Raw genomic sequence first — 25,159 nt, 5'->3', positions numbered from 1 at the left:
AGGATGGTGTGTGGCTTGGAGTTGATCTTGCAGGTGGTATTTTCCCATCATCTGCTGCCTTTGTCCTTCTAGGGGGTAAAAGTTGCAGGTTTGGAAGGTATTGTTGAAGTTGTTGCAGTGCATCTTGTAGATGGTACACACTGCTGCCTAAGGTTGGGGTGAAATCATTGGTCATGGCGCTTCTGCTAGTTCTGGGTCCCTTATCTACCACCACCCCTCCCTTTAACTCACCCCTCTCATCTTTCGGGTGTCCAGAATTGGTAACCATAGTCACAGTGCAGACAAACTGTTTTATATAGATCTAGCAAAACTTCTTGGCTTTTAGACTAACTTCTCTATTGATAAAGCCAATCGAAAACTCAGGGTTTGCTATGATACACTTTAAAAACACTGTTTTGTCAGACAATTACACACAACTTGGACATTTGTATTATACAACGAGCTTGAACTTGTTATACAATTATACAATGACTTGAACCTCACAAGGAAATATAAATATGTGAAAATGAGGATATCTTGAACCAATAGTGACACATTCTATTGGCGCATGACCCCTGGTTTTACTTTGAACTTTAAAATGGCAAAATCCTCCAGTAAATGATCACCAACCTATTCACCTGCAATAATTTCTATCCACACAAGTGGACTTTGTTAACAGGAAAATTACACTTTGCACTTACTGCCAAATATTTTCTCATGTTAAATTGAAACTAACCACATTTATAAGTGTCCAGCAAGGAGCATGTAATAGATCAAAGCACTGCAGATACTGGAAATCCGAAATATAGAACAGCATGGTGATGCAGTGGTTAGAACAGCTGCCTCACGACTCTGAGGACCCGGGTTCGATTCCGGCTCTGGGTCACTGTCAGTGTGGAGTTTGCACATTCTCCCCGCGTTTGCGTGGGTCTCACCCCCACAACCCAAAGATGTGCTGGTTAGGTGGATTGGCGATGCTAGATTGCCCCTTAATTGGAAAAAAAGAATTGGGTACTCTTAAATTTATCAAAAAATTAAAATAAAAAAAAAAGGAAATCTGAAATAGATGCCGGAATTCTCCAGCCGTTTGCTGGTGGCAGGATTCCTAGGTCCTGCTGGCAGTGCACCCCCACCGGCGGGTTGCCCTGCGTTATGGGGCGGCTTCTATGGGAAATCCCACTGACAGTGGTGGGAGCAGAGGATCCTGCCGCCAGCAAATGGCGCGCCGCTGCCTGCTGCGGGGAAACACACGGCTGGGAGTCGGGAGAATCCTGCCCACAAACAGAAACAGTTGGAAAGACTCAGCAGGTTAGGCAGTGGAGAAAGAAACAGGCTCAAAGCTTCAGGTCCACAATCTGCACTGGCTCTGACGAAAGGTCATTGACCTCTTTCCTCTGCACAGATGCTGCCACACGTGCTGAACATTGGTCCATGCCCACTGGAACAACAATAACCCTTTAAGCCAGCCCGACAAAGTGTTCAGACTTCTGTGAAATTTTCATACCCCTTCAGCACGAAACACAGCAGCAGATGCCTGTAATCTGATTCGGGCACAACATCAAACATGAATTTGGATTAAAAAGTTAAGGTATGGAGAAAACATAAACAACTCGCTGAGCAAAAAAAGAAAATCAATGTCAAAGCAACAAATTGATCATGTAATAAAAATGAGTACTCAATAAAAATGACAATTAAAAAGTGGCAAGCAGTAGAGTCAAGTAATAAAACTTTTTTTGCCTTGTTACTTAATAAGCAAAGTTGGAGAGAGGCATACTAGATAATTTATATAATAATCTTTATTGTCCCAAGTAAGCTTACATTAACACTGCAATGAAGTTACTGTGAAAAGCCCCTAGTCACCACATTCCGGCACCTGTTCAGGTTCACCGAGGGAGAATTCAGAATATCCAAATTACCTAATAGCACGTCCTTCGGGACTTGCGGGAGGAAACCGGAGCACCCTGAGGAAACTCACTCAGATCACGGGGAGAATGTGCAGCCTCCACACAGACAGTGGCCCAAGCCGGGAATCGAACCTGGGACCCTGGCGCTGTGAAGCCACAGTGCTAACCACTGTGCTACCGTGCTGCCACAACTGAAGAGGAACAAACCTGGGTGATGTGGGGGCGGTAGGTTAGGTTGTGTGTGTAGTTTTCTGTGTTTGCGTGTCCATCAAGAGGCAACTTGTCATTTTGGTTTTCTTACAAACTACTGTGCATTTGGTCAACTCTATTGTAAAAGCTATTTAGAAAAAAATGCTAGATAATTGTACAGAAATATAGTTTTTTATAAATTCAGAGTATACAATTCTTTCTTTTTCCAATCTAGGGTGGCCTATCCACCTAGCCTGGGTTGTGGGGGTGAGACCCACCCAAACACGGGGGGGAATGTGCAAACTCCACACGGACAGTGACCCGGAGCCAGGATTGAACCAGGGTCCTCAGCGCCGTGAGGCAGCAGCGCTAACCACTGCGCCACCGTGCCGCCTAGAACACAAATTTAGTTAAGAGCATTTATACCAAACATACGGTATTTGACTTTCGTTGTCAAAACAGAGAAAATTATTTAATAAATTAAATAGAAAGCTGGTAATTAAAAAATATAAAGACCTAATGAACAAATTCATAGTACAGGTAAAATTAACATGACTTATGATAGTAATTAAGATACAGTAGTAACTAATTAGCAATTAGTCAAAGAAATAAAGTTAGATCAGGAGAGAATTAAAAGAGGTTACTACAATGGTAATGGTCCTCTAGTTATGTGTAGCCTGGCATGACCGAATAAAGGAATTAGAGCATTTTATACCTGCTTTAGTAAATCATAGGAAATTGTACTGTAGGGATATAAACTTAAAAACTCACAAGACTTGCCTGTATCTTCACTCTGAGTGAAAACATCTCAATTTCCCATGGGGAAGAGCGTGTTCTGAAAATTGCATGGAGTCCTGTAGTCGGCCAACGCTATTGTGGGAGGGCAAGAGTGAGGCCAAGGGCAGATGTGGACAACAGCACCCAGAATTCACCCCTCGCTGTCAAAACAAATGGCCACACGGACTCGGGCTCTTGCTCCAGGACAATCAGACCTTGAGGACAGGAACTTTATCCCAAAGCAGAGCGCCCACTGCCCACCTGGTTGCGAGCACAATGAAGAGTGAGGCAGCCACTTGAGAGAAGGACTGGTGCTCCCCGAGCCCGGTTGTCAGAAGGTACCATGTGCACCCCATTCTCCTGGGTCCTGCTGCTAACCATACACTTCGGTGGAGTAGTGAATGTTTAAGGCAGTGAATGCAGTGCCAATCCAGCGGGCTGCTTTGCCCTGGATGAAATCAAGGTTCAAATGTGTTGTTGGAGCTGTCCTCACACAGGCCAGCAAAGCATATTCCTGACATTCCTGATTTGTGTCTTGTGGATGGTGGACAAGCTTCAGGGAGTCAGGAGGTGCGTTATAGGATTCCCAGCCTCTGACCGGCTCTTGTAGCCAAAGTATTTATACGACTAATCCAGTTCAGCTTCTGGTCAATGGTAACCCCCAGGATGTTGGTAGCGGGGCATTAAGTGATGGTAATGCAACAGAATGGCATGGGAAGATGGTTAGATTCTCCCTTGTTGGAGATGGTCAGTGCCTGGCACTTGTGCGATGCATTTACTGGGGAGCTTGTTTTTTTTTTCTTTCTTTATTCTTTCAAGGGAAGCAGGCATCGCTGGCAATGTCAGAAATTGTTGCCCATCTCTAGTTGCCCCCAAGCTGAATGCAGTGTCAACCAAATTGCTTTGGGATGAAGTCACATGTAGGCCAGACCTGGTAAGATGTCAGATTTACTTCTCTAAAGCACATTAGCAAATCAGATGGGCTTTTACAATAAGCGATAATAGCGGTCATGGTCACCATTTGCAAGACGAAAGTCACTTGCACACCTCCGCACACACTTATGCACCCATACATACATACAAACACAAGCAAACACACACACGTACATTCACACATGCACATGAACACACACACGTGCAAGTGCATACACACACCCACTGACCCACCCACACACCAGTTGGGACAGTACGCTGGCACAGTGGTTAGAACTGCTGCCTCACAGCACCAGGGGCCCAGGTTCGATTCTGACCTCGGGTGACTGTCTGTGTGGAGTTTGCAGGTTCTCCCCGTGTCTGCGTGGGTTTCCTCTGGGTGCTCGGTTTCCTCCCACAGTCCAAAGATATGCAAGTTAGGTGAATTGGCCATGCTTAATTGCCCCTTAATGTCCAAAGGTTAGGTGGAGTAATGGGGCTAGGGCCGGGAATGGGCCTTGGTAGGGTGCTCTTTTGGAGAGTGGGTGCCGATGGGCCACATGGCCTCCTTCTACACAGTAAGGCTTCTTTAATGACCTTAATCTTCTACCATGACCGATGGATTCATAAAAAGCTTCCATAAAAAATTCTTTCTGATGTGTGTAGAGGTTTTTCTTTGTGAATACAAATGTGGCAGAAAGTTTGGAAATGTATCATTCACAGTCCACAGATAAAGGCCCCGCGTTCGCAACCTTGCCCCTCGACTAAGATGTGGTGATCCTCAGGTTAAATCACCACCAGTCAGCTCTCCCCCTCAAAGGGGTAAGCAGTCTATGGTCATCTGGGACTATGGCGACTTTACTTTACTTCCTTTACTACAGATATGTCTTAATTTAGACTCTTTACATCAAGAGAAAGGAAACAATTGATTTCCACTATGAATGAAATTTACTACGGCATATAGCTGCATTTTAATCTTATGTATTGCACCATGTGAAATTAGATCAACTGCTGACCTCTTCTTCCCTTCTCTGAATATGTTAAAAAAAATCAGCAACACAATTGGTTTGGGTTCTGCATCCCAACAAGAAAACCATGGGTCATAAATATGCTTGTAACCATTGTGGGCAGTTTTACTATTTCTATGCATTGCCTCCAGGGGGAGCAACCTGCCACGAGCAGAAACAAAAGCTGGCTATCCACTTGTTGAGGTACTCAGTGAGCCAAGGGTTACCAATTCCAATTGGGTGTATTCTTGGAGGCTTTAATCACAGGAAAGGCAGTGGCTTTTCCTACATTTCCAATATTTCTCTAACTAAAAGTTCTCAAAGAAAATGAAGAAAAAACATTTTTAATGCCCTGATTCTTCTGGATTGCCGGCAGATATATGCAGGAGAATAATCTTTAATTCCTCAAGATCCAAGGTCAATTCCATAGGATTGGCAACACTGACGTGCACCCTTTGTCAGCGCCAGCAGAAAGTAGCTTGGTAGACACATTATCCCATGTTTTGGTCTTAGAGAATTCCAAGAACGTAAAGTGGGCAACTGTGTGGTTTTTAAAGAAAGAACATAAGAACATAAGAACTAGGAGCAGGAGTAGGCCATCTGGCCCCTCGAGCCTGCTCCGCCATTCAATGAGATCATGGCTGATCTTTTGTGGACTCAGCTCCACTTTCCGGCCCGAACACCATAACCCTTAATCCCTTTATTCTTCAAAAAACTATGTATCTTTACCTTAAAAACATGTAATGAAGGAGCCTCAACTGCTTCACTGGGCAAGGAATTCCATAGATTCACAACCCTTTGGGTGAAGAAGTTCCTCCTAAACTCAGTTCTAAATCTACTTCCCCTTATTTTGAGGCTATGCCCCCTAGTTCTGCTGTCACCCGCCAGTGGAAACAACCTGCCCGCATCTATCCTATCTATTCCCTTCATAATTTTAAATGTTTCTATAAGATCCCCCCTCATTCTTCTAAATTCCAACGAGTACAGTCCCAGTCTACTCAACCTCTCCTCATAATCCAACCCCTTCAGCTCTGGGATTAACCTAGTGAATCTCCTCTGCACACCCTCCAGCGCCAGTACGTCCTTTCTCAAGTAAGGAGACCAAAACTGAACACAATACTCCAGGTGTGGCCGCACTAACACCTTATAAAATTGCAACATAACCTCCCTAGTCTTAAACTCCATCCCTTTAGCAATGAAGGACAAAATTCCATTTGCCTTCTTAATCACCTGTTGCACTTGTAAACCAACCTTCTGTGACTCATGCACTAGCACACCCAAGTCTCTCTGAACAGCGGCATGCTTTAATATTTTATCGTTTAAATAATAATCCCGTTTGCTGTTATTCCTACCAAAATGGATAACCTCACATTTGTCAACATTGTATTCCATCTGCCAGACCCGAGCCCATTCACTTAACCTATCCAAATCCCTCTGCAGACTTCCAGTATCCTCTGCACTTTTCGCTTTACCACTCATCTTAGTGTCATCTGCAAACTTGGACACATTGCCCTTGGTCCCCAACTCCAAATCATCAATGTAAATTGTGAACAATTGTGGGCCCAACACGGATCCCTGAGGGACACCACTAGCCACTGACTGCCAACCAGAGAAACACCCATTTATCCCAACTCTTTGCTTTCTATTAATTAACCAATCCTCTATCCATGCTACTACTTTACCCTTAATGCCATGCATCTTTATCTTATGCAGCAACCTTTTGTGTGGCACCTTGTCAAAGGCTTTCTGGAAATCCAGATATACCACATCCATCGGCTCCCCGTTATCTACTGCACTGGGAATGTCCTCAGAAAATTACACTAAATTAGTTAGGCACGACCTGCCTTTTACGAACCCATGCTGCGTCTGCCCAATGGGACAATTTCTATCCAGATGCCTCGCAATTTCTTCCTTGATGATAGATTCCAGCATCTTCCCTATTACCGAAGTTAAACTCACTGGCCTATAATTTCCTGCTTTCTGCCTACCTCCTTTTTTAAACAGTGGCGTCACGTTTGCTAATTTCCAATCCACCGGGACCACCCCAGAGTCTAGTGAATTTCGGTAAATTATCACTAGTGCATCTGCAATTTCCCTAGCCATCTCTTTTAGCACTCTGGGATGCATTCCATCAGGGCCAGGAGACTTGTCTACCTTTAGCCCCATTAGCTTGCCCATCACTCCCTCCTTAGTGATAACAATCGTCTCAAGGTCCTCACCTGTCATAGCCTCATTTCTATCAGTCACTGGCATGTTATTTGTGTCTTCCACTGTGAAGACCGACCCAAAAAACCTGTTCAGTTCCTCAGCCATTTCCTCATTTCCCATTATTAAAACTCCCTTCTCATCCTCTAAAGGACCAATATTTACCTTAGCCACTCTTTTTTGTCTTATATATTTGTAAAAAGGAATTATATTTGTGCACATCATGCATAATGGACTACCCAAAGTGTAGCACAATGAATGAATTTGTTTTGAAGTGCTGTCTCTGCTGTTTCATATGCAGACAAGGCAGCCAATCTTTGCACAGACAACAGCAATGACTTGTTGATTGATTCTGGTGAAGCTGAGGGCTAAATGTTGACCAGGCCACTAGACGTCCCTGCTCTTCATAGAATTTACAGTGCAGAAGGAGGCCATTCGGCCACCGGCTCTTGGAAAGAGCACCCTACCCAAGGTCAACACCTCCACCCTAGCCCCATAACCCAGTAACCCCACCCAACACTAAGGGCAATTTTGGACACTAAGGGCAATTTATCACGGCCAATCCACCTAACCTGCACATCTTTGGACTGTGGGAGGAAACCGGAGCACCCAGAGGAAACCCACGCACACACGGGGAGGATGTGCAGACTCCGCACAGACAGTGACCAAAGCCGAAATCGAACCTGGGACCCTGGAGCTGTGAAGCAATTGTGCTATCCACAATGCTACCGTGCTGCCCCAGATAACGTCAAAAGCTTATTTTATGCTAGATGCCGTAACACCATGCCTTGAACCAACAACCATATTACCATTTTTGCATTTAACTATCGAAGCTAACATCCCAATTTTGCCACCTTATGCACTTGTAACATATATGAATTGGAATGGACAGGTTTCTCTCCCTTGCTGTAACATAAAGTTAAGAGCTCTGCATGGTTTACATCTTCATTTGTACAAATTGAACAGTTTATTCTACAAATTTAAATACACCGGAACATTTCTCGTAAATCTCTTCTTAATTCAACTTAATTCAGTAAACCTCATGGTGTAGAAAATAGTGAAATATACCACATGTAACTTTTGGACCAAGGTTTCCTCAGTACACAAACTGTTCTCTGGCCATGGATTCCATCCCTCTCACTGGCAATGAACCGATGTTGAACCAGACTGTTTACAACCTTAGTGTCAGATCTGACCCGGAGATGAGCTTCCAATTATATTTCTACACTAAGATGGCATTCTTTTAACTCTGTAGCATAATCCGACTTCAGTTGAGTTCACTTGTTACTCAAACCCGCATCCAAGCCTTGGACTTGACTATTTATTTTTTAAAAATAAATTTAGAGTACCCAATTATTTTTTTTTTCCAATTAAGGGGCAATTTAACATGGCCAATCCACCTAATCTGCACATCTTTAGGTTGTGGAGGTGAAACCCATGCAGACACGGGGAGAATGTGCAAACTCCACACAGACAGTGACCCAGGGCTGGGATTCGAACCTGGGACCTCGGCGCTGTGAGGCAGCAATGGTGCCCACTGTGTCACCGTGCTGCCCAGACTTGAGAATTTCAAAGTACTCTTCGCCTGTCCCATGTTCTATCTCCACACCAAAAGTCCTAGTAACCATTCATACCCGTGCTCACTAACCTACACTAGTTTCCAGTTGGGCAAAGCTTCAATTTTAAAATTCTCATCTTTACTTTCATCTTTGGGGCTTCTCTCCTCCACATCTCTATCATCTCATAGAATAGAATTACTATAGGGCAGAAGGAGGCCATTTGGCCCATCAAGTCTGCACTGCACCTTTGATTGAGCATTCAACGTATTTCCACTCCTACGCCCACCCCGGCTTATTGGTGTAACCTTATAATCTAATCTGCAGGAAATGGGGATTTCAAAGTCTGGCGACTCTGCACAAGCCACTATTCGGGAGAAAAGTCAAAATACTCAGGTCAAAAAGAGGAATAATTCCTAGTTGCTTGTTCAAGCGATTATTTTGCCATACTTTTTTTAAAAATTGCTTATTGTCACAAGTAGGCTTCAATAAAGTTACTGTGAAAAGCCCCTAGTCTCCAACGGAGTCGGAAGGGAGGAAGTGTAGATCCTAGGAGCTGGGATCCAAAAAAGATGGGAAAAATGGGCTCCTGGGCTTATGTTGAGGATTATGAAACATGAAATTCATATGAAGAAAGATTCCAATTGTTTTTATTAGCTAATCAGAAAATTAAATGAAAATCGCTTATTGTCACGAGTAGGCTTCAATGAAGTTACTGTGTAAAGCCCCTAGTCGCCACATTCCGGCGCCTGTTTGGGGAGGCTGGTACAGGAATCGAACCGTGCTGCTGGCCTGCTTTCAAAGCCAGCGATTTAGCCCTGTGCTAAACAGCCCCTGCTAATCAGACCTAAAGTTTGCAACAGTTCTTAGCTGAGTTGGCCGGAAAACATTAATGCTGCAACAGAATCTTGCTCATCCAGCACACCTTCAGTGAATTAATGAAACTTTTAGATGGCCAATCCTTTCATAAACCGTTGTCCATTGCAGTAACATGTTGGAACATGTTGTTCCAATTCCACTGCTGTAGTCAGGAAGAAGGTGAAACCATTTTACAATTTATAGCTTTAAGATTAGCTAGTTATTGGGAATTTTATACAATACTGGATGATACTCTTCGATGGTTTAACCAGGTCGGTCAAGGCAACCTTGAGGAGGAGTTTATAGAATGTATCCGCGATAGTTTCCTAGAACAGTATGTAATGGAACCTACGAGGGAACAAGCGGTCCTAGATCTTGTCCTGTGTAATGAGACAGGATTGATTCATGATCTCATAGTTAGGGATCCTCTCGGAAAGAGCGATCACAATATGGTGGAATTTAAAATACAGATGGAGGGTGAGAAAGTAAAATCAAATACTACTGTTTTGTGTTTAAACAAAGGAGATTACAAGGGGATGAGAGAAGAACTAGCTAAGGTAGACTGGGAGCTAAGACTTTATGGTGAAACAGTTGAGGAACAGTGGAGAACCTTCCAAGCGATTTTTCACAGTGCTCAGCAAAGGATTATACCAACAAAAAGGAAGGACGGAAGAAAGAGGGAAAATCGACCGTGGATATCTAAGGAAATAAGGGAGAGTATCAAATTGAAGGAAAAAGCATATAAAGTGGCAAAGATTGCTGGGAGATTAGAGGACTGGGAAATCTTTAGGGGGCAACAGAAAGCTACTAAAAAAGCTATAAAGAAGAGTAAAATAGAGTATGGGAGTAAACTTGCTCAGAATATAAAAACAGACAGTAAAAGTTTTTACAAATATATAAGACAAAAAAGAGTGGCTAAGGTAAATATTGGTCCTTTAGAGGATGAGAAGGGAGTTTTAATAATGGGAAATGAGGAAATAGCAGAGGAACTGAACAGGTTTTTTGGGTCGGTCTTCACAGTGGAAGACACAAATAACATGCCAGCGACTGATAGAAATGAGGCTATGACAGGTGAGGACCTTGAGAGGATTGTTATCACTAAGGAGGGAGTGATGGGCAAGCTAATGGGGCTAAAGGTAGACAAGTCTCCTGGCCCTGATGGAATGCATCCCAGAGTGCTAAAAGAGATGGCTAGGGAAATTGCAGATGCACTAGTGATAATTTACCGAAATTCACTAGACTCTGGGGTGGTCCCGGTGGATTGGAAATTAGCAAACGTGACGCCACTGTTTAAAAAAGGAGGTAGACAGAAAGCAGGAAATTATAGGCCAGTGAGCTTAACTTCTGTAGTAGGGAAGATGCTGGAATCTATCATCAAGGAAGAAATTGCGAGGCATCTGGATAGAAATTGTCCCATTGGGCAGACGCAGCATGGGTTCGTAAAGGGCAGGTCATGCCTAACTAATTTAATGGAATTTTTTGAAGACATTACCAGTGCAGTAGATAACGGGGAGCCGATGGATGTGGTATATCTGGATTTCCAGAAAGCCTTTGACAAGGTGCCACACAAAAGGTTGCTGCATAAGATAAAGATGCATGGCATTAAGGGTAAAGTAGTAGCATGGATAGAGGATTGGTTAATTAATAGAAAGCAAAGAGTTGGGATAAATGGGTGTTTCTCTGGTTGGCAATCAGTAGCTAGTGGTGTCCCTCAGGGATCCGTGTTGGCCCACAATTGTTCACAATTTACATAGATGATTTGGAGTTGGGAACCAAGGGCAATGTGTCCAAGTTTGCAGATGGCACTAAGATGAGTGGAAAAGCGAAAAGTGCAGAGGATACTGGAAGTCTGCAGAGGGATTTGGATAGGTTAAGTGAATGGGCTAGGGTCTGGCAGATGGAATACAATGTTGACAAATGTGAGGTTATCCATTTTGGTAGGAATAACAGCAAACGGGATTATTATTTAAACGATAAAATATTAAAGCATGCCGCTGTTCAGAGAGACTTGGGTGTGCTAGTGCATGAGTCACAGAAGGTTGGTTTACAAGTGCAACAGGTGATTAAGAAGGCAAATGGAATTTTGTCCTTCATTCCTAGAGGGATGGAGTTTAAGACTAGGGAGGTTATGTTGCAATTGTATAAGGTGTTAGTGCGGCCACACCTGGAGTATTGTGTTCAGTTTTGGTCTCCTTACTTGAGAAAGGACGTACTGGCGCTGGAGGGTGTGCAGAGGAGATTCACTAGGTTAATCCAAGAGCTGAAGGGGTTGGATTATGAGGAGAGGTTGAGTAGACTGGGACTGTACTCGTTGGAATTTAGAAGGATGAGGGGGGATCTTATAGAAACATTTAAAATTATGAAGGGAATAGATAGGATAGATGCGGGCAGGTTGTTTCCACTGGCAGGTGACAGCAGAACTAGGGGACATAGCCTTAAAATAAGGGGAAGTAGATTTAGGACTGAGTTTAGGAGGAACTTCTTCACCCAAAGGGTTGTGAATCTATGGAATTCCTTGCCCAGTGAAGCAGTTGAGGCTCCTTCATTACATGTTTTTAAGGTAAAGATACATAGTTTTTTGAAGAATAAAGGGATTAAGGGTTATGGTGTTCGGGCCGGAAAGTGGAGCTGAGTCCACAAAAGATCAGCCATGATCTAATTGAATGGCGGAGCAGGCACGAGGGGCCAGATGGCCTACTCCTGCACTTAGTTCTTATGTTCTTATGAGACAGGTTGGTTTGTGCATTATGCAATGAAAGAATTCAGAAGAAGCTGATAACTGTAAGTGACTTTGAAAGTTGGTGTGGAACCTGCCACATCTGAGCAGCATAGTGGTTAGCACAGTTGCTTCACAGCTTCAGGGTCCCAGGTTCGATTCCAGGCTTGGGTCAATGTCTGTGCGGAGTTTGCATGTTCTCCCCGTGTGTGCATGGGTTTCCTCCGGGTGCTCCGGTTTCCTCTCGCAGTCCAAAGATGTGCAGGTTAGGTGGATTCGCCAAACTAAATTGCCCTTAGTGTCCAAAAAGGTTAAGTGGGGTTACTGGGGTAGGGTGGAAGTGTGGGCTTGGGTGGGGTGCTCTTTCCAGGGGCCGGTGCGGACTCGATGGGCCGAATGGCCTCCTTCAGCACTGTGAATTCTATGGGGCGCGATTCTCCCAAAACGGGAGAAATCGTACGGCTGGCGTCAAACCCGGGCGGGTTTGACGCCAGCGCGCCCCTTCCCGACCGGGAACCGATTCTGGTCCCCGGTCAGGGCTAGCAGCCCGACGCCGTAAGCTCCGGCATCACGGGCTTAACGAATTTCGTTAAGCCCGCTTGCCGGAGTTAGCGCCGGCTGACGCGTCATATGACATCAGCCGCGCATGCGCGGATTGGAAGACACCAACCCGAGCATGCGCGGATGACGTCATCGCGTATTTGTGCGAAACCCGCGCATGCGCGGGCCGGGATGCCCCTCAGCCGCCCCGCGAATGGATACTGCGGGGCGGCGGAAGGACAAATAGTGCGCGGGCATCGGGCCCGCTGCCCGCGATCGGTGCCCACCGATCGCGGGCCCATGGCACCCTTGGCACGGCCGTGGTACTGCCGTGCCAATCGGTGCCATGGTTATAAAAAGCGAGTTGTTCCCGCCGTTTTTACGAACGGCCAGACCAGGTGTGTTTGCCGTTCGTAAAAACAGCGTAAAGGGCTGGGACTTCGGCCCATCTATCAGCTGTGAATCGCTGCCGGCCGTAAAAAAACGGCGGCAGCGATTCGTGTCGGGAGTTGGGCGGGGGGGGGGGAAGACTAGCGGGAGGGCGGGAAAAATGTCGGGAAGGCCCTCCCGCTATTCTCCGACCCGTCGTGGTGGGCAGAGAATCGCGCCTATGATCTATGGAGCTTGCTTCGAGAGAAGCTTTGCAGTTAGGGGCTGGATCGAAGGTTCAGAAAATGGATACCCCAAGGAACAAGGCAAAGGTGCAGCCATGTCACGGCTGCACACAGGTTGGACACTCAGCAGGGGAATGATGGACTAAATAAAGCACATGTGAGAACTGTGGTAAGAAGGGCCACATTGCCAAAACGTGTTGGGCTCAGAAAAACTGTTATATACCAAGAAAATGCAAGACGAACAATACAAGTTAAAAAAATTAGTGGCTGAAGCTAAAAATCACTGAAATGTCAGTGAACCAGAGCTCCAGCAAGAACTAAAGCAAGATGTTTTGTCAATGCAGGGAGATCAACAATGTTTTTGGGCGTATTCAAAACTCGATGGTCATGAAATTAAAACGGAAGTGGGTACAGGCGCAGCAATATCGCTAATACCGGAGACAATTTTTCATCAAAAGCTGAAGCATCTGCCTTCAAAATAGTCAGATGAGATCCTAAGGATGTACATACACCACCAATATATCTACACTCCTTTAATTCTGGCCTCCTGAGCATCCCCAGTTTTAACTGTTCCATCAGTCGCAGCCATGTCTTCAGTTGCCAAGGTCCTAAGTTCTGGAACTCCTTTGCTAAATCTCCCTGCCTCTCTATCTTTCTTTCCTTCTTTAAGAAACTCCTTAAAGTCTCACTCTCTGACCAAAACGTTGGTCACCTACACTAATATTGCTAATATTTCCTCCTGCGGTTCAATGCCATAATTTTATTTCTAATTCTAGAATGGTTACAGCACAGGTGGTGGTCATTTAGCCAATTATGTCCATGTTGGCTCTCTGCAAAATAATTCACTTGGTGACATTTCCTCCAATAACCCTGCAATTGTTTTCATTTTCAGATAATGATCTATAGAAAATGCTCCTGTGAAGCATCTTGGGATGTTTTATTATGTTAAAGTTTCATTTAAGAACAGACTGCTTTTGTTGGATCTGACTTGGCTTCAGCTTAAAACTATTTCAGCTCCCCCTCAGCAGGTCTTTGCAACTCTCCGAAACTGTGCGTCACATTTATTTTATTTCTAGACTGATAGGGGTTTGCAGCTTGACCTTTGACCTTTCCCAGGGTTTAAAAATTAAGGCATTCCCCCAGAGGTGGGTCCTTTGAAGTTAATCCCTGCTGAACTCAAATTGATGGATCATTCCAATGTCTAACACTGAATGTTGGCTGGGATGTTAATTTACGAGTCCAGCTGCCTCACGTCGGAATGAAATACAAGGGGCTGGATTCTCCCAAAATGGGGTTATGTCCCACGCCAGCGTAAAAATGCTGGCGTTGCACTCCCGAGTTTCCAAGAAAAAAAACCCGATTCACTTACCTTCAGGTGGCTAGCAGGGACCTGGGGAGCTTCACGCAGCTTTGGCTGCGGATACGGGCCCCCACACTTCCGGTTGCGAGTCCGCGCATTTGCACGGCGGCGGCCTCCACCGGCTCTCCAAGCACCATGGCAGACTCGGACCACGGACCAACACAAACAAACTAGGCGCCCCCTGATTGGCAGCGCGCCCTGATTCGGACCGGCCCGATTGCTGCCCCGACCAGCCAGACCATATTAGTTCCATGCCGTCGGGAACTCGGCCGGTCAAGAGCGGAGTATTGGTGGGCGGGCCTCTGGCAATGGCCCCCCAGCTGCGCAGCGTAATTCACGGAGGCATGGATATTTGGGGCCCGGCGAATCGCCGGAGCAGCGCCAGGCCTGATTGCATCCGGAATTTCGATTCTCCCCCTCCGTGCCAAATGCGGTTCGGCACGGGGCTGCGGAGAATCCAGCCCATGGTGTACTGCAGTGTCTGAACCCTAAACTGCATCTCACAACACTGTCGCTTACAGAATTAATTTTAATGGCGGAAAAACACACAATATTCTCACCTTGATCGTCGTGTTTCAATTAACTTGGCAAGTCCATTGATTGACCTGAAATATAAATGCTCAGATTATCATACTCGGCAAACACTACCGAAGATATTAAGGAGGAAAAATATGAATTTTAAAACCCCCTGATTTTGTTTTGTTGCTGGGAGACAATGGAGAAATAGAACAAAGACGAACAAAGAAAATTACAGCACAGGAACAGGCCCTTCGGCCCCCTCAGCCTGCGCTGATCCAGATCCTTTATCTAAACCTGTTGCCTATTTTCCAAGGTCCTCTTCTCTCTGTTCCCTACCCGTTCATATATCTGTCCAGATGCATCTTAAATTATGCTATCGTGCCCGCCTCTACTACCTCCGCTGGCAAAGCATTCCAGGCACCCACCACCCTCTGCGTAAAAGTTTTTCCACGCACATCTCCCTTAAACTTTTCCCCTCTCACCTTGGAAGTCGTGACCCCTTGTAAGTGACACCCCCACTCTTGGAAAAAGCTTGTTGCTCTCCACCCTGTCCTTCCCTCTCATAATTTTGTAGACCCCAATCAGGTCTCCCCTCAACCTCCGTCTTTCCAATGAAAACAATCCTAATCTACTCAACCTTTCTTCATAGCTAGCACCCTCCATACCAGGCAACATCCTGGTGAACCTCCTCTGCACCCTCTCTAAAGCATCCACATCCTTCTGGTAATGTGGCGACCAGAACTGCACGCAGTATTCCAAATGTGGCCTAACCAAAGTCCGATACAACTGTAACATGACCTGCCGACTCTTGTACTCAATACCCCGTCCGACGAAGGCAAGCATGCTGTATGCCTTCTTGACCATTCTATCGACCTGCGTTGCCACCTTCAGGGTACAATGGACCTGAACTCCCAGATCTCTCTGTGCATCAATTTTCCCCAGGACTCTTCCATTGACTGTATAGTCCGCTCTTGAATTAGATCTTCCAAAATTCATCACCTCGCATTTGCCTGGATTGAACTCCATCTGCCATTTCTCTGCCCAACTCTTCAATCTATTGATATTTTGCTGTATTCTCTGACAGTCCGCCTTGCTATCTGCAACTCCACCAATCTTAGTATCATCTGCAAATTTGCTCATCAGACCACTTATACCTTCGTCCAGATCATTTATGTATATCACAAACAACAGTGGTCCGAGCACGGATCCCTGTGGAACACCACTAGTCACTTTTCTCCATTTTGAGACACTCCCTTCCACCACTACTCTCTGTCTCCTGTTACCCAGCCAGTTCTTTATCCATCTAGCTAGTACACCCTGAACCCCATACGACTTCACTTTTTCCATCAACCTGCCATGGGAAACTTTATCAAACACCTTACTGAAGTCCATGACATCTACAGCCCTTCCCTCATCAATTAATGTTGTCACTTCCTCAAAGAATTCTATTAGGTTTGTAAGACATGACCTTCCCTGTACAAAACCATGCTGCCTATCACTGATAAGGCTATTTCCTTCCAAATGTGAATAGATCCTATCCCTCAGTATCTTCTCCAAAAGTTTGCCTACCACTGACGTCAAGCTCACAGGTCTATAATTCCCTGGATTATCCCTGCTACCCTTCTTAAACAAATGGACATTAGCAATTCTCCAGTCCTCCGGGACCTCACCCGTGCTCAAGGATGCTGCAAAGATATATGTTAAGACCCCAGCTATTTCGTCCCTCGCTTCCCTCAGTAACCTGGGATAGATCCCATCCGGTCCTGGGGACTTGTCCACCTTAATGCCTTTTAGAAATGGGACCTCAAGTGGAATGAGATTGGGTAGTACGAACCTTGTTCTCAATCAAAATGAAGGCATTATTCAAAGTTGTTTTTAATTTGATGCCAAACCATTGATCTTATTTTCAGGGGCCAAAGTATGACTGTTGTGGGCAAATACAAAAATGGGACATTAGCAAGGACAACGCTGACGTTTTTTTATCCCCTGCTGTAACAGTACAAATTCCATTTTCTCCAACAACTGTTTTCCATTTATTTTTCTGATGCAGTTTTCATCTGCACTAACTTGGAAGTCATAAGTCATATTTCTCTGTGATTCTAGTGCTTGTTTTGGTTGATGCAATGATGAGGCTGGTTTACAGGAATTCAAACTAATTAGGGGCGTAATTAAAAGATGCAAATATTAAACTTTAATCTGTGATCTTGAAAACTCATTTTTTGTAATATATCATATATATAAGAAAATCACAATCACTGTTTAAAGTCTTGTAACCTTAAACAAAAGAAAGGATTGGAACATTAATGCATTGGAAGTAGGTTGGCCATTCATCCAACTTTGAACAAATGCAAGTCTTTCTTTTTTCAATGTTATCATTGACAGTAAGATGAGAGTGTTGTACTTGGGACTGCGATGTGGTTGAGTGTTTGGGACTATGTTTATGTGTGCAGCCCTTCCTGTTGGTTCTGATGTGCATTAATTTCCTGCAAGCTACTGCATAACAAGGTTTGAACAAGTTTGCCAGAGAGTAACAATTTAAAACCACTTCAATCTATGTGAGTTTATGCTTTTAAGGGGGTTTGGAGCTCATTCTGGAAGGGGCTGAAACGGTAACATGAACTGTGACAATTCCTTGGAAGTGTATTCTCTTTGGATGCCATCACAGTACATGGTGCTCTGACCTTGATCTTTCTCTTGTATTTTAACACTGGTTCTACATGTCATGGGCCCACAGCTTTCTGCTGGTACCTGCTCCTTTTCTAGTGATCGGCAACCTGCACATGATAGACCTAAGGAGACCAAATAGATCTTTGACAAAGGTAAGGGGAAATAAGACTTGTACAGTAAATTGGAGACTAGTTTTGTTGGTTGTCGCCTCTGTTAAACACCTTGTGAAGTTGATAGCGACAAGCCTTATGCTCCTGACAAATTTTGCTTGTGTGTATGTACACAGGTTGGTGGCCTGGGGCAAGAGTGAATGGCATTCCCAACCTCCACAAGTTGGAGTAAATAACTACAGTTACCACACTACGTAATGGGAACTTTACTCTGCACCAAATCCATACTCTACCTGATTTGGAAGAGCTTGGATGAGAGAAAAAAAAAAGTCCATGTGGAAAATGTTAAACTTTGCAGCCACCATAGATAGTTTTCACTCTTCAAACTGCTCCTCCTGCCTCAGAAGGCATCTTATTACATCTAAATCAGCTCACATGTGCTGAGCTTCAGAGATGATTTCACCCCCATTTTATATTTGCTGCCGTGACTGATTTTGGACTTTAGCTGTGTTCCCTGAGGAAACATGAAGTGAACAAAACTTACTAAATTTGATTTATTCCCTGAGAAATCATCAAATTGTGATTCAGTTTGTCTATTTAAAGTACATTTCAGCACAGAAACAGGCCCTTCGGCCCACCAAAACTGTCCCGATCCTCCTTATTTAGACCTGCTACATATTGCCCAAATGGTCCATATCCCTCCATTCCCCACCCGTTCATGTGTCTAGCAAGATACATCTTAAATGTTGCTATCGTGCCTGCCCCCACCACCTCCACTGGCAATGCGTTCCAGGCACCAACCACCCTCTGCGAGGGCAGATTAATTTCTAATTGATGCACTTGTTCACCGTTCCTACATTACGCAGTGATCATACACAAAGTATTTCATTGACTGAGAAGTGTTTTGGAAGGCACCAGAGGTCATGGGCAGGCACCATATGAACTCAAGTTGTTCATTTCACTTTTTGTAAAACACCGAAGAAAGCTATTAAATTCCAGAATCTGGACATCTGATCCCAAAACAGAAAGAAAGTTATTTGAACATTTAGAACACATGGAAAGGAAAGTTTGGACAGGGTATTTAACAGGCCGCCAATCTGCGATTATTCATTTTCCAGGCCAATTAGCAATAAAAAGGTGACTAGATATAGAAAGACTTGCAAGGAATAGTAGTCTCAAAAACAATGTGCAACAATTACAATTTAGCAAAGGAGGAGACAAAAATTATTGTGGTTGATTCTCATTCGCCAGAAAAGGGATGTAGGTCATCAATCAGGTGAAGGAGAAGAAGCAGAGAAACTAAGCTGGTGAGGACTGAATGGCATCTCACATTACTTTCAGATATTTGAACAAAGTTGGTTGCATTAAGAATTTTGTTGGCATTGTACTTCCTGTCAGATTTATGAGTTATTCTGTTTCTTTCTTGGCCAAAAACATATTTAAAATGTTAAGATCTGTTACTATAAAATGGCAAAACATCCTTCCTTACCTAACAGCAGTTTTCAAATTTTCCAGCTCCTCATGTTGAACCAGGTCTGTTTTATTAATGACAATGAGGTCACCAAGGGCAATTTGCCTAAATATGATAAAGCAACAGACAATAACTAACCCCTGAAAAGCATCAGGAAATTACCATTATCTATGGAATTCACTGCTCTGTGGAAATTTCCAGGAATCCCTCTGGCAAGTTTTATGTTTGGAGTGAGAGATGGAACAAAAATAAACTGCCATTCTTAAACAAAATATATTAAACATCAAAATAAATTTTAAATATCCTTGAATAATCTTTTACCCAATTAAAATCAAAAATATTCCCAGCATACCATGGCTTTTGAGAAAATTTTAAAAACTAGACATATTTATATAGTTAAAATCTTTTTAAGAGTTTTGGCACAAGCCTCTGAAAAGGTATTATTTAAGTATAGGAAATACCTGGCTGCTTCATTGACCAGATTTCCAGGTTTTTCTTCTGTCAGGTGCTGTAAGAAACACAAATGTATTAGCGCTATATAGAGACAGCATAGAGAGTTCTTCTATATTAAAGGTAATATTATCGGGAGGAGCCACCAATACATAAACCCTGCAGAATGAATCATCATGGGTCACTTAATTCCTTTATGTGTTTTCGGCCGAGGCCTGGAAGGAAGCTATCTAACTGCATTCTCAGCTGGACCACAGTGCAGGGAAATAGGGTCACATCCAAAAGCATTAGCCCACCTTTTTCTTTCAAAAGCTGACTAACCTGGTTTATATTTCTATCATTTTATGTTTATTCCCCAACCAAACTTCTGATCCCAAGCAGAGGTCTGGAACAATTCCTACCTAGACTTTTGTTCAAAACGCTATACTAACATGACTCAATGTGAAAGGAGGGAAGAAGTTGGTTACCATTGGTTGTTGAGGGGTGGGGAGCGGGGTTGCTGGAGTCATTTTGTATTGTGAAAATGTTGAAACTGTGAATAAATATACTAAAAAGTGAAAGGAGGGAAGCGGGCAAGTATATCATGATCATTAAAATAAATTATTCGATCCCCACTTGGAGGACTTTCCTGGTGAGAGCAAACCAACTTTCAATCCAATATAGAACATGCAAGGCGGCACGGTGGTGCAGTGGTTAGCATTGCTGCCTCACAGCACCAAGGACTCGGGTTTGATCCTGACCCGGGTCACTGTCCGTGTGGAGTTTGCACATTTTCCCCATGTACGCGTGAGTCTCACCCCTACAACCCAAAGATGTGCAGGCTAGGTCGATTGGCCACGCTAAATTGTCCCTTAATTGGAAAAATAATTTGGGTACTCTAAATTTATTTATTTAAAAAAAAAACAATAGAGAACATGCACCCAGTATCACGCCTTCTCGTGGTTCCCACCAGCAGAAAACTAATAAAAGAGTGAATACAAAGACAAATCACTACATTTGGAACAATAACATTCATCACGGCAGAGGAGGACCTGCATGTTAACAATCTCAGTATTGCCATTGTGTTGATGTGCCAAGTAGAGGTCAGCACTTCTTCAACAAAACGGGAGGAAAAGAAGGCCAAAGTGTCAGGGCAGCACGGTGGCCTAGTGGTTAGCACAGCTGCCTCACGGCGCTGAGGTCCCAGGTTCGATCCCGGCTCTGGGTCACTGTCCATGTGGAGTTTGCACATTCTCCCCGTGTCTGCGTGGGTTTCGCCCCCACAACCCAAAAATGTGCAGAGTAGGTGGATTGGCCACACTAAATTGCCCCTTAATTGGAAAAAATAATTGGGTAATCTAAATTTTTTTTAAAAGGCCAAAGTGTGTTGCCAGGGTCCATCACCCTTCATCCCTTCGCAGCTCATTTCAAAGGCCTTACCAATTCTCAAAAGCAATTAGTGATCCGCAATAAATGCTGGCCTTCCCAATAAAGCTCACATCCCAAGAATGAACAAAAAATTATACTACTCGATAAAAGGTTGCTGGTCGCTGAGGTGTTGCCATGGAGAATGCACCAGGAAACCATTGTTCCCAATGCTATTGTTTAATTCAAAAAAGGTGCAATGCCTGGACATGTTCCTTTTGCCTGGTGCATTCTCTACGCTAATGTCTTGACCAAATGGAGTTGACATGTCAATCAATCAGCATCCTTTAGTCATGCAGTAAAAATGGTTGGTATTCTTGCGTCAATTCTGATGAGTGCAAGCCAAAAAGATTCACCAACATGTCTCTTTTTCCAGAAAAAACTCAAATTCTGTACAACAAAGTGACTTATTGAATAACAAACACATCACACCCACAATTTAAAAAGTATATATTTTGTGGGATGTGGCCGCTGCTGGCCAGCATTTGTTGTCTATTCATTACTGCTCTCGGGAAGGTGGTGGTAAGCTGCCTTCCTGAGCAGCTGTAGTCCATGTTGTGTAGGTACATCCACAGGGCTGTTAGGGAGGGAGTTTCAGGATTTTGACCTGGTAATAGTAAAAGAATGGTGATATATTTCCAAGTCAGGAAGTTGTGTGCCTTGGAGTAGATCTTGCAGGTGCTGGTGTTCCGATATCTGCTGCTCTTGTCCTTCTAGGTGGTGGAGATCACAGGGTTGGAAGGTTCAGTCGATGGAATCTTGATGAGTTGCTAGAGTAAATCTTGTAGATGGTACGCGCTACTGCCACTGTGTGTTGATGGTGGAATAAGTGAATATCTATGGTGGTACATGGGGTGCCAATTAAATAGGCGGATTTGTCCTCAAAAGGGGTCAAGCTTCTTGTGTATTTTTGAAGCTGCACTCACCCAGGCAAGTGGAGAATATTCCATTCCGCTCCTGACTTGTGCCTTGTAAATGGTTCTGGGGAGTCAGGAGATGAATTAGTCAATGCAGAATTCCCAGTCTCTGACCTGCTCTTGTAGCCACAGTACCTATGTGGCTGGTCCAGTTCAGTTTCTGATCAATGGTAACCTCCAAGATGTTGATAATGGGGGATTCAGCAATAATAATGCCATTGAACGTCAAGGGGAGATGGATAGATTCTCTCTTATTAGAGATGGTCATTGCCTGGCACTCGTGTGGTCCGAATGTTACTTGCCACTTGTCAGCCTGCGCCTGGATGTTGTTTGCGTCTTGCTGTTCATGGGCATGGGCTGCAATAGAATTGGAAACATTCCGAATGGTGCTGAACATTGGACAATCATCAGAAAACATCCCCATGTCTGACTGTGTAAAGGGGAGAAGGCAACTGAAGGGGTGGTTGGGCCTAGGACATTCCCCTGAGAAACACCTGCAGCAATGTCCTGGGACTGAGCTGATTCGCCACCAAAAACCACAACCATCTTCCTTTGTGCTAGGTATGACTCCAACCAGTGGAAAGTTTCCCCCTCCAATTCCCATTAATTCCAGTTTTGCCATGGCCCCTTGATGCCATACTCGATCAAAGGTCGCCTTAAGGTCAAGGGCAGTCATTCTCAACTTCACCATGAATGAATTTCCAGAATAGTCTCTTAATTTACCTCCTATTTACATATATAAAATTATAACTGCAGTACAAAATGCAAATTATTCATGCAAGACACTGAGTCGTATTGCAGAGTTTCACACAGAAAAGCAGACTGTTAAGCCAAACAAGTCATACCAGTGATACAGCATCCACTGATGTGGAGTGGGTTGGGGGGGTGGAAGAAAGCATGAACTGAGCATCTTTTGACAGTGACAAAAGTTTCATCGACTAGGAACTGATGGTACAAACCGCTCTTTCACTTGCTTTGACAGAATAAAGATGAACGAGCCACCTTATTCAATATATTTATTCTGCAAAAAATAATACCAACAGGGATAACCAAAGATTGTGGTGCAGCATCCATGTGAAAGATGCTGGACAACAGGAGCATTATTGCAGGGCGGAAAACTTAAGTCTGGCAAGAAACACAAAATAACTTTTATAATCGAAGATACCCACAGAAGTAACAAAAATGTGTAGAATCAGATTACCTATTTTGCTTTTAAGTTAACTAACCAGCATGGAAGAAAATTATAAATTGATCACATTAGGCCAATGTAATTTTGAGGAATGTGAGCAGTAAGATTAGTAAACTATAATGGTAGAAACTTTCCCCAGTCACTTGACCCTTGAATATAACCTCATTGACTTTCTATTATGTAGCAATTCAAGTGGTAATTCAATTCATGCTTTTTTCCACTATAAATAATCAAAAGCAACTTGTACAATATCAATACAGAAAATAAAAAAACACCTTTCCCTGACCTTCTTTATATCATTCCCTGTTCATTAATTCCTTTCAATTGAATGTTGCCACGTTTTTAAAGCCAAACCACAAAAGAACTGTGGCTCTGGCCTAAATGTCAGGCCCTTGGAGTCAGGAGCTGTCATTTGCGCTTGTCCAATCATTTGTCCATGATTAGGAAATTAATATTTTAGATCACTAGGTGACAATCCCATTTCCGTGATAGGCCCTGATTTCAATTACCACTTCAGTTTCAATTTAACTGGCTGATCACACAGCAGCTCTCCCAGCTTCAGCTGTGATGGGCCCAGTCCGTGAAGCATGACACATTCCAATTGCTACCCATTACCGATATGTCATCACTTGTAGTGACATCAAAACTACTTAAACGGTGGGTAACTGGCAGAGGTCAAGCATCAGGGGTTACAGAAGCGGACAAGTTGCCAAATTTTCATCCCCAAATGAGAAGAAAACAAAAGCTTAGATATTTCCGAGCCATAATTGAAATGCAACAGCTTTCTGTAAATCTGTCAATGTGTCACTTTTTCAAACTGCTCTATGCATTTTAAGAAATAACTTCATCTAGTCTACATGTGTATTTAACAATTGCTTTTCAAATAAATAAAGGAACTGTCAATGCATCTCTGAAAATATTTCTTCCATAAAAAGACTGTCGCTATACTGTTACTAAACAAAACAAGCCCGCAAGCCCTTTCAGTAGAATCAAGTAATAGGAAATATCTACTTTCACAATGCAGCATTTAACCAGGAACTAATAAGACAACTTTTTTAATGGAATTGTAACTCAAACTTGCACAGCAACACTTTGTCGGATATTTTGATTTCTTGTTCCCTTCCCCCACTGGTCCCTATTCTTACTTTCCTCAATGCATTCACTCTGAAAGTACTATTTCACAAATACTGGTACATCCACCATGCCCAACTGGCCATTCTTCATCTTTTATCACTTGTTGCCCAGACACATTCACTTCAAGGAATCAAAAATGGGAGCTATGACTTAGTGTTTTTTGCCAGATCTGCCTGGCATAAGATCAACCCACAAGCCATACAGGAATCTGATGATCAGTTTATTGTCCACAATGCAATAGACAGCAAATGGGGAGGTGAGGGGGTGTGGGTAGGGGGCGGGAACAGGAGAGGGTAGGAGGAAACTGGGGAACAAGAGGAAAAGAAAACTTCAGCAGAAGCTGTAGCAAACCTGGGAAAATAACCCAGCAGAGAGAACGGGATCAACATGAGCAAGGATGGTAAAAGGACAGAAAGTTTTTTTTTTAAATTTAGAGTACCCAATTCATTTTTTCCAATCAAGGGACAATTCAGCATGGCCAATCCACCTAGCATGCACATCTTTGGGTTGTAGGGGCGAAACCCACGGCAACACGGGGAGAATGTGCAAACTCCACGCGGACAGTGACCCAGAGCCGGGATCGAACCTGGGACCTCAGCACCATGAGGCAGGAGTGTTAACCACTGCACCACCCGAAAGGACAGAAAGTTGTACAAATCTGCTACGATTATGCAGTTAAGG

The 25,159-nt window shown here is 43.8% G+C and overlaps 1 protein-coding gene across 3 annotated transcripts in view; it reads right to left on the bottom strand.

Annotated features, from left to right (window-relative positions):
- The window catches only part of cbwd (COBW domain containing), a 77,427-nt gene that overhangs the window by 20,561 nt on the left and 31,707 nt on the right, over positions 1–25,159 (bottom strand). For all 3 annotated transcript variants that reach the window (XM_038804695.1, XM_038804693.1, XM_038804696.1), the window contains 3 exons: positions 19,846–19,892; positions 19,403–19,489; positions 15,178–15,222 (listed from right to left, as the gene is read on the bottom strand). In XM_038804695.1, coding sequence (XP_038660623.1) covers positions 15,178–15,222; positions 19,403–19,489; positions 19,846–19,892 — 179 coding nt within the window. The remainder of the gene's footprint in view (positions 1–15,177; positions 15,223–19,402; positions 19,490–19,845; positions 19,893–25,159) is intronic.

The sequence above is a fragment of the Scyliorhinus canicula genome, chromosome 8 (assembly GCF_902713615.1).
Source record: "Scyliorhinus canicula chromosome 8, sScyCan1.1, whole genome shotgun sequence".
Lineage (NCBI taxonomy): Eukaryota > Metazoa > Chordata > Chondrichthyes > Carcharhiniformes > Scyliorhinidae > Scyliorhinus > Scyliorhinus canicula.
The sequence above is the reverse complement of the archived record's forward strand: the minus strand, read 5'-3'. Positions and strand labels throughout refer to the sequence as shown.